We start from the raw sequence: 10,539 nt of genomic DNA on the forward strand, positions 1-10,539 counted from the left end.
ATGGTCTTTGTCACTTTATCTATATACCAATATAATTAGTCTTTTATCATTATGACTCATTTTATCTTGATTGGTATGTGAGATTTTTGAGAATCAAATTGGTATTTATTTCTCTCTCTCTAACGACCACACATATTTATGTGTTTTTTTTCTTTTCAATAACCAATTCAAATATGTACTCTTCTTCTTCTTAAAAAAAAAAAAAACAAATACGTACTACTCTTTATTTAATGAAAAATATTCTAATTACTAAAAACCAGCTCAAAAAATAAAAACAGTAAAATTAAATTAACTAAGGTTAGTTTCCTTTCCATTCTTACTAACTTGTTGCATAATATTTCATTTCATGCTATTTAACACATGAAAGTATATACTTGTCAGTCAAATACCCACCCATATTCTCACATTAAAACAGTTGGCTGTTTGTTAAACATAGAAAGCTAGCTAGTAACTAACAACCGAACAAACACTTCTAATTCTAATTCCAATTCTAATTCTTATCTCAACTACAAGTCTTCTTCAATCTATTATTTTCTTCCCTCCAACATATACACACTCAAGGTCTTATATTGTTATGCAAGAAAATTCACAACAAAGAAAATAAAATTTCATCTCAATGCAAAGGTCACTATGGTTACCATTGTCTAATCCTTCAACATACCAATCCTCAATGGTTCCAATTCAAACACAGTCTCACTCTATTGGATGGCAAGAAACTATGGCGTTCTTTATTGCTACATTCACCATTTATTTGTGTGGCATGTACACTATTCATCATCTTTCTTAAACATTGTCACATTTTTTCTTTTCTTTTTATTTATTCTTCTTTCATTTTAATTGCTTTTGCAGTTTCAACTAGTCTTTTATATGGATTCTATGGCGATTCTCGTTTGATTCTTGGTCCAAGCTCATCACGTTTGATACAATCACGTTCGCTTTTTGTGGAACAAATTGAAGTGACAAATGAGTATACCAATACTAATAATGATATTCATCTTTATGCTTTCAATGAGAAACCCGAGTTAAATTCCGAAATAAATTGGACTACATCAAAGTTTTTAGTTGTTGAAGCATATAGTCGCAAGGTAGGAAACATTTTTTTTTTTACTCTAATGTTGTCTTAAAGCCTATGAAGATATTAATTTGATTATTTTTCATGTATAGGGAATTTCTTTGTGGTTAAATGAAGGTTCCACTATTTGTTTGAGGTGGGAAGCAGAAGCTAGCAGTTTAAATAAGCTTGAAGGGATAGTGATTAAAGGTTATTATTTCTTTGTAATCTTGGTTTTCTTTTTATTATGTTATTTTTCAAGAATTTCATTTTTCTGATGAAAGATTCATTCTTGTTTCACAGGAGAAAAAAGGTTTGAAAAACTAGAGCCTAACAATGGTAAGCTGATTCCAAAGCTAATACTGTTAGACTCTTTGCATTAACATTTAGCATGCCACTTTTCATTTTCAATGCTGATCAAATGTATATAGGTCACATTCGGATAAACAACTTAATTTTCAGCTTATACTTATCACGTATAGGTGCTTATTATAAGCTATTTCCATGACAAAAGATAAAATATAGTCAAATTGTTTTCTTATAAGCTATAAGTTGTTTTGATAAGCTATCTTAGAAAGCTTACAAACATGTCTTAAACTGTTTTTATAAGTTGTAACAAACAGTCTCTCAAGTGCTCATGCTCGAAGATAAGTAGTTTACAGTCTTATTCGATGTACAATTCAGTATATGATTCTGTACCGTTATGGCCAAGATTTTAAATAGTGATTGCTTTGCAATGTATAACTTTGTTGTAGAAAGCGGTAAAATATGGCCTCAATCACAACTGCATAGTTGCGTTAACAATAAAAACATTGATGTCGCAACTCAAATTGCGATAACAGCTGACTTAGATAAATTTCTAAACATATGGTTATGAAAAAAGTGATATTAACATAATCTTTTAATAACATTGGAAAATTTGTGTTGAAATTATGTTCTGTTAATAATTACTACAATTGGCAGGTAAACAATCTGAATACATTGTTGAGGAAGATGATAGGTACCAAATTGGGATTTTAAACATGAATGCTAGGAGCATAATCTTGACTTTGCATATCAATGTTTCTGCAAAGATATATGATACTTCGAAAGCCACGAATAAGTGCTCTACTCGGAATGGATCGTGCAAACTTGACCTTTTTTTCCCTATCACATATTATTTAGTTCTAACAGCACCAAAAAATGTAAGACTAACTAATTATTGCTATAATTCATATCATCTTTTTGTATATTTTTTTTCAATGTATATTCATTATGGTTCCTATGAATTGATTACAGGGAAATGATGATGATGATGCATGGTTTGTTGAAATTTCTTTCATGGCTCGTGTTTTTTCGTACGTAATCCTTTTAGGTACCTTAAATTAAACTATTATTATTTTATGAAAACTTCGTTTCCTATGTTACATTTTTTTTTTTTTAATATCTATATGTGACTTTTACCTTTTTCATTTTGAAGGACTTTTCATGATTGTGATTTTTATGATATTGAAATGCCTTGGACCTGATTATGGTGAAATTCACAACGTCGTTGATGCGCGAGAAGTTACTGAAACCGAACCTCTGATGCAGCCTAATCCAGTAACATATGGAACAAACATTTTTCATGGAAAGGAAGAATCAGATTCAGATGGGTCAGAGGAGTTATATGATGAAAAATTATGTATAATTTGTTATGATGAACAACGCAACTGTTTCTTTGTTCCTTGTGGTCATTGTGCCACTTGCTATGACTGTGCACAAAGGTATGCACTAAATCTATGTTTGAATTTACCATGAAATGATAGCGCCGCAGTGATTTTACTTAACTTGATGTCAATTTGGAGTTTCAATGAAATGATAGCGTTGCAATGATTTTACTAAACTCGATGTCAGTCCAAACATGCATTAAAATTGGAATTATATGAGATTCTGATTAGAGTGCTTTTGTGCAGGATTATGAATGAGGAGGGCAACTCTAATTTGGCAGATCAAAGTGCCACCCCTACGAACAAAGTTTGTCCTGTATGCCGGAGACTTATTAATAGAGTAAAAAGATTATTCTAGAGTAAACATATTATTCAACAGTTAGGTTTATATTCCTGTATAATATATAAGTTTTAGAGGTCTGTAAAACGGCACGGTAATTGCAATTTTAGCCGTATTGGATGCATTTTTCCGCGATATAATTGTCCACAATGTCTCTAGGCCGTAATCTCAATTTAGAATTATGGTTACTGGTTATGCTTACAAATATGCAGGTTGATGTATGAGGATCACATATAGTCAATAGTTAGATTATGATTATGACATTGAGTTCGTTTTATTTATGGCAGCAAGCAATATACATGTCAATATTTTATCACTTCCAAACTTGAAAGATCAGAGGAGTTCATTGACAAATTCTGTTGTTTCCAACAAAGCCTAACCTTCCTCTAACAAGATTAGAGGTGCATAATTATGTGTGGATATAATAGTGTATAAAATTTACTTCATATTCAAACCAGCAACTGCTGAATAATGATGGAACTTTAATGTTCAAAGAATAAAATAGGATTAAATCACACCCAAGTATTTATTCAAAAAAAAAAAAATCACACCCAAGTATAGAAAATACAGCAATTCAACAAAATGCTTGCTGTCAAAGATACCATCAAACAGCCTAAAAGGAAAATTTGTTTATTTAATATTAAGAAATTAAAAGTTTACATTACAAACAGATACAATCATGAGAATCAAAGTATTTATTTATTTTATAAACTAAAAAAAAAAAACCATAAAGCCTGATTAACACATTACACAAAAGGGCATTATAGAGGACCCTGATTTATTCCCATTCTCAGCATACCAATTATCTTTCACAATACTATATGACACAAAGATTAATCAGCTAAGAAGAGTGCATATATATCTCATAAGATAGAGATATATACATCATACATGCAGGACAGTAGTGGAACAAAGTTGTATATATAGAGTATGGTGAAGAAATTAATTAAGGGCATTTTGGCTTTCCCTTGGAGTTCTTCATGTCCCTATAGCAAGGGCACTCATGTTTGTTCCCATAAGTTCCTGATGGCACACACTTACATTTACCGCAACATATCCCACAAAACTTCATGCATCTGTCCTTCATCCCAGCTTTAGAGCACCTCTGCCCACATTTGGAGGAACAGAAACGGCCTGAATCTGATTCATATATTATATCATCAATTGTTGAATCTATATGTCCAAAATAAAAGTAGTAACATATAAAAATATACTAGCTGATCTTTAGCTATATGAACTATAGTATTTATGAATTTTTTATAGGTCGTTGAATGAAAGGAGAAAAAAAAAAAATGAAGTAATGAAGTCATTGAATTTGTCAAGAATATTTAATTAGATCATGAACTTTTAATCAAGCCCCTAAACTTTTAAATAGTTTATAATTAGATCCCTCACAAATTTTTAGATAATTTGAATTAGATTGTTAACCTTTTAAATAATTTATCTCTGGGTCTCTATAAATTATGAGACCTAATTATAAATTACTTAAAAAATTATGCAATCTAATTACACATTTGTTGCTCGCTTGTCTTTCGTTTATGTGTGTGTGTGTATTTTTTCGATTTGTTTGTTAACAAAGTAAAATTATACCAAATTTACAAAATTATCCATTAAAAAAATTCCATTTGAAAATCCTATCTAGAAAATAATTATAAAAAGGAATTTTGGTACAAATTAAATAATTTTTTAATCATTGTACAAAAATCTTAAACTATCCATCCAAGATTTAAATGAGTAGTGTATAATTAAGTATTAACTATTACTAATAGAGTAATACAACCACTAATTGAGCTTATGACATACCAGTACCAGCAATGGACATTTCGAACATAAATGAGCTAAGGATAAGACACACAAGTAACATAGCTGCAAATGCTGGCTTCATCTTGCTGCCAAAGTGTAGAATAGAGAGAAAAGTTTTAGATGAACTATGTTAAGTTATATGAAAGTGGCACTCACTAGAGCAGAGGAAGGGAAACTCACTAAGGAAGTTTGAGGCTTATGTGGTTGAATTGTGTGAGTGAGATTATTTATAGTACAAAATGGGTAGGTCAAAAGGTGGGAAGGTATAACTAAAGGGAATTGGATCATGCTCCCCTCTAATTTTAAGGATTTCGCACATTCGCGCACTCTAGAATATCGGTGGTGATTTGATTAAGATTGGACGATTCAGATTCAAACTCAATTTTTTAAAATTATATTATAATCAACAATTTTGTAAATCGTTCATTTTAATCAAACGGTCACCTGTATCTCGACTACGTGAATGTTGAATCTCCGGACCCCAGTTAAACCAAATTCAAGGTTATTGAGTCAATTTATGAGTCTTTTAGCTTTGGTTTGTGAAATCTATTGGCATCTCAAAATTGCAAGCAAGGAGACAGCTGGATAGTGGGTTTGGTATTGTGGTATTATGTGCGGAAGCCGCGTACGTACTTTATGGCTTTATTGATCCATACTCGAATTTAATTGTCGTTTGTCCCCTATATATATTGATCAAGATGAAACGTTGCATCAGCATTTGCATATTGATATTGTCAAATTGCCATATTCATTGCATTGTATGAGTTGTTCATAGCACCAAAAACTCTGTTTGTTTACGTGGCTTTCTTCTCTGGTCCCTCACAAGCTCACATCATGATCACACTCTCCTCTATATTTTGTCCATCTATATATGAATATAAGATGGAAAAAAAGTTCCCTCTCAAAAAAAGAAGTTTAAGGTAATATTGGCATAACTATTTTTAATCGTATGTAAGAAGTTCCCTCTCAAAATTTTCAAACAGCAATTAAATTCAGATTCATATTTGATAATTTGATAAGTAATTAGTTAGTCATTCATTGCTGGGGCATACAGCTAACAACAATATATTATTGTACACTGTTACACATTACACTACTTCCTTTAAAATTCATTTTTTTTCCTTTCTTTCCTCCCCCACAATAAAGAAATGTAACATCATGTACTAAATAATTTTGGAGGGCGTTGATATCATTGTCCTATGGCAAAACTATTGCCTTAGCTCTTTAATTAATACATAGACTCGATGAGGTGGTTGGAATAGAGAAAAGTCTCAAGTGCACTGATTAATATGGAGTACAAAAGAAATGTTTAATCGAGGAAATTTTTTTATCGTGCACTTGTAAAAACAACGATGTTATATGAGACGAAGAGTTGGACGTGGTAAAAAACACGATAGTTCGGACAAAAACACATTCATGCATCCACCTGTATTAGAACAGATCATTCATTACATTCATGTCACTATTGAGTTCGGCCTCCACGTGTCTCCCTCCTCCCTCACTAAGCTCCTCTTATTATACAAACGCAGATTGGACGGATGTCCATATGCAAGAAGATCTATCTCTAGTTATTGTGTACATTTTGGTGATAGTTCGATCTCCTGGTCAGCGAAAAGGCAACATACATTGATCTCGATCAAGTGGAGAGGCCAAACACCGAGGCGTAGTTAATGTAGTATTTAAATAATTGTCGGATTAGAAACTTACTTTTAGAACTATACACTATCATGTTACAAAAGCTATTTATGTATATTGTGATAAAGTAAGAGCAAGATATCTATCGGATGATCCAGTTCTACATCAACACACCAAACACATTCAGATACATATACACTTCATGCATGTAAAAAAAAATTGCGGTCAAGTACAATTCTTACGTGAATGACCTTTTGGTTGCTCTCAAGTAGAATTGGCTTTCTCTCCAAAATTGATTCTAACTTAAAATTAGAAATTCAAGCTTTTTATTCTATAATACATTCAAATTTATGCATAATCAATCTTATCACCTGAGAATCGAACACTAACTAAATATGACAACTTGTGTCCAAACATAATAAAAATTGATTTTGCTTTCCGAATTCATTCTAATTCACAGATTTTATTTCCACATTTAGTTTCTAGTCTCTCCAGAAAGGTAGAATTTAGAGGTTTTAACAACTTTTACACAAATGTATTTAAACATATGCATAAACTTCATTGTATTCAACTCACTTTTAATTATTATTATTTTTAAACCAATTAAAATTAAATTTTATAAAAGGGATAATAGTCACTTTGGTCCTTGAATGTGTAGTCCTTCAATGTATCAAAATTCCAAAATAGTCCCTGATTGTCCACTTTGTTAGTCAAAATAGTCCCTAAAGCTTAAATAACCCCTTAATACTCACAATAACACTTTTGATATAAGGACTAAAATGACAATAAGTAAATACGTATAAGGACTAATATGACAATAAGTAAGTCTATTGAAGGACTCATATGACAATATTAACGAAATATTTTAATATCAAGGACTATTTTGACTAACAAAGTGCACAATCAAGGACTATTTTACTATTTCAATACATTGAGGGACTATTATGATTACTCGTCACTCATTCAAGGACCAAAGTGCCTATTTTCCCTTTTATAAAATCTATTAGTTCAAAATCAAAAGTTGTCATTAGAGAAACAAACAAACATTAAACGATCATAACATGTTACACTAAAAATAACATACGTGATGAATTGTTGATGTTCTAGAATAAGTCCTGTTTTATCTTGGTTTTCGGGTGTCAAACATTGATTACGTTTGAACCTTTCTAACCGGTGATATCTCATTTTTTCTTGGGAAGGGAAAAAGTAAGCAAAACCCTTGAGAATCGAGGTCCGGGAGTTGTTTTCGTTACGGGAAGGTGTTAGGCACCCATAACGACTATAGTAACCTATAGGAACCATCTTTAATTTCTACGCGCGCGCTTTATTTTTAAATGCTATTTTGAAATGTTATTTACACCTAAAGTTTGCTAAATGAAGAATTGGAGGGAGAAGAATGTTTTTTATTTTAGTTGAATTGAAGGAATTTTGTTCCTTGCCTACGTACCCGTTTAAGGGATCAAATCCACCGTAGTTCTCTTCCAAAAAACGTTTTTGTTTTTGTTGGTTGATTTTAAGTTTGAAAATTGGAGTTTGAAGAATAGAAAGAGGCCTTAAAGGCATGGGATTGTAAAAAAGTGAGGTTGAATTAGTCATTTGCAAAATATGGTCTAAACATGATTATTTTCATTGGAATTTGATTAAGAAAATGAAAAAGGAAAATACAATGGGATGTTGGATCCCAAGGTTTATTTAGAAAATAGTTTGAGTGAAGTTTGTTCAAGTTTTCGGAAAGTTGATTTTTTTCTAAGTATAAATCCTAGGCATTCATCTAAACATACAATCCTAAACATACATCTAAACATGCATATTCTAGCTATTTACCTAAAGTGGTGTGTGTGCATGTGTCGGTGTTTGTGTCGGTGTACATCATTAGAGTCCATTGTCCTTTACACCATACCCTAGATACATTCTATGGCCTCTTTGCCAAGAAATTAAAAGCATAAGAAGAATATTACAAAACTTCCTAAGTGTTTACATTCTAACTTTGGTACAAATTAAATTGCAAGAAGAAATAGAGATGAATATGGGATGGAATGAAGATGCTTATGAAATGATGGAACATGAAATGAAAGGGGTTAGTAGGACATGACAATATCAAAAGGAAATGATGTAAGAGAAATGCTAGAATATAAAGGATAGAAAATAAGGGCAAAATGAGTGCAAATATGGCTAAAATTTATTCATAGAATGCAAGAACCATATGACCTATAATTCTCACATTCCAATGCATTTTTAAAGGTTTAGAAACAAGTCTTGGAATGGGAATTAAGGCAACATGATTTACTTGGCATTTTAAAACAAATTTTGAGCATATTTACATTATTTATTTACACAAGTAACTTGTAAACTAAGTAATCCATCAATATTCCCATACATGCAGTAAAATCAAGCACAAACAGTGGCTAAACTTCTGTGGAATCAAGTGGCATAGGTCACCAAAATTCATCAAGCAATTTGGATTGAAATCAAGCAAAGTTTCACTTATTTTTAGCACAAAATATGACAAAAAAAGCAAGAAAAATAACACCTTATATTTTTTTTTACCAATTTTAACATGTGAAAATTATCACAAAATGCTACAAAAATATCAAAAAGCCTATGTGAATTTTTTAGGAATTTTTTAAAGGTTTCTTGGACTAAAAAGTGCAAGAAAATTATTAATTCTAACAAAAATAAGGAAAAAATGCTTCAAATATTTTCACACAGGCTTTAGCACAAAAAAGGTCACAAAAATGTTGAGAAAAATATTAAGAACACATTAGAAAAATTTAGAAACTTTTTTGTGAAGAAATTGGACTGGAAAGGGTGCAAACAGCAAAAAAAACAACAAGAAGCATGCAGGATAGGGGGTACGAAAAGCAAAACGAACATACAGGCATGGAAGTTGGGCTCAGGGAGAGAGGGCCTGGGTCATGGAGCAGACCATGGGTTAAACCATGGGTCGAACCGGTTCAGTGGCCTATATAAGGCCTTGAACCGGTTCCTCCTCCATTTCCCCATTCCTTTTCTCTCACTAAAAAGAAACTAGAGAGAGAGAGTCTGCAAACTCTCTCTTCTCCGATGAGACCTTCCTTCTCCGACGTGGTGGCCCACGGTGGCGCCGCCGCGTCGGAGTTTCAACCTTCTCCGATCTGAGAACTAAGTACATCTTCTTAAAGCTCTTTCTCTCCTCTTCATGATTTTGGAAACGTTTTCTTGGAAACAAATTCAGATCGGAGCAGATCTAGGATTGAATCATTCGGTTTTTCATGTTTTCGAAATTCATGAAACGAAACCCTAACATGCTCTATTTTCTTCTCTGGTTACGAAATTGAACTCGTATTTGAAAAACGAACGGTGAATCTCCATGATTTTTCAAATTAGGGTTTCGTTTCGAATTTTTTGATTTCTTCGAAGTTTTCACTTCGATTCACCGTTTGTTTTCAATCTGGAATCTTCGATGATGATTTAAAGTGTAAACGAGAAGATTCTTGTGAATATACCTGGATTAAAATGGAGATTCGAACAAAGATCCTTGTGAAAGCTTTCTGGTGAGTTGGAAACCGAAAATAAATCGGTATTCCCTTCTTTTTCTTCACTGATTTGAATCTCACTTCGATTCCTCTTCTTCTTGTCTCACAAAATCCCTCGTGATCGCACGTTGTGCTTGGATTGCGAAGGTATGAATTCAATGATGAAGATTCGTGATGAATCTCTGAGAATTCATGTTAATTTGAACTGATTTTGCACAATGATTGCTGAATTACACCTTGTATTGTTGAAATTGCTATGAATCTTGATGAATTTTGAAGTTCTGGAATCGGTTAGGGTTTACGTGTTCTTCATGTTCTTGGAAATTTCTGGAGTTAGTTAGGATTTTGATTCTGGAGAGAAGAGAGAGAATGAGGGAAACGTGTTTATTGAGTTGGCACTTTGTGATTGCTTCTGTCACTGCATTGATGAATTGGCTCCTTTTATAGGCTGCCAAGTGGCCTCGGTGGCCAATGAAAGCTTGCCACCTGTTCTGGACTTGTAACTAA

At 32.4% G+C, this 10,539-nt stretch overlaps 2 protein-coding genes across 2 annotated transcripts; one reads left to right on the forward strand and one right to left on the reverse strand.

Moving 5' to 3' along the window:
- Positions 1-383: 383 nt before the first annotated feature.
- On the forward strand, positions 384-3,395 carry LOC146952090 (RING/U-box superfamily protein). The gene is made up of 8 exons (XM_085741067.1): positions 384-758; positions 850-1,085; positions 1,165-1,261; positions 1,355-1,390; positions 2,015-2,235; positions 2,330-2,405; positions 2,511-2,796; positions 2,986-3,395. Exons 1-8 carry the CDS (start codon positions 617-619, stop codon positions 3,095-3,097), a joined length of 1,206 nt encoding a protein of 401 aa, XP_085597193.1. The 5' UTR covers positions 384-616; the 3' UTR covers positions 3,098-3,395.
- Positions 3,396-3,693: 298 nt separating this feature from the next.
- LOC146952091 (peamaclein-like) lies at positions 3,694-5,084 on the reverse strand. Its single transcript, XM_085741068.1, has 2 exons — positions 4,883-5,084; positions 3,694-4,219 (listed from the first exon to the last, which is right to left on the reverse strand). The coding sequence occupies exons 1-2, from the start codon at positions 4,962-4,964 to the stop codon at positions 4,026-4,028; spliced, it is 276 nt and encodes a 91-aa protein (XP_085597194.1). The 5' UTR covers positions 4,965-5,084; the 3' UTR covers positions 3,694-4,025.
- Positions 5,085-10,539: the final 5,455 nt, after the last annotated feature.

Source organism: Medicago sativa, chromosome 1 (assembly GCF_051527215.1).
Source record: "Medicago sativa cultivar Bolivia chromosome 1, Bolivia_mono, whole genome shotgun sequence".
Lineage (NCBI taxonomy): Eukaryota > Viridiplantae > Streptophyta > Magnoliopsida > Fabales > Fabaceae > Medicago > Medicago sativa.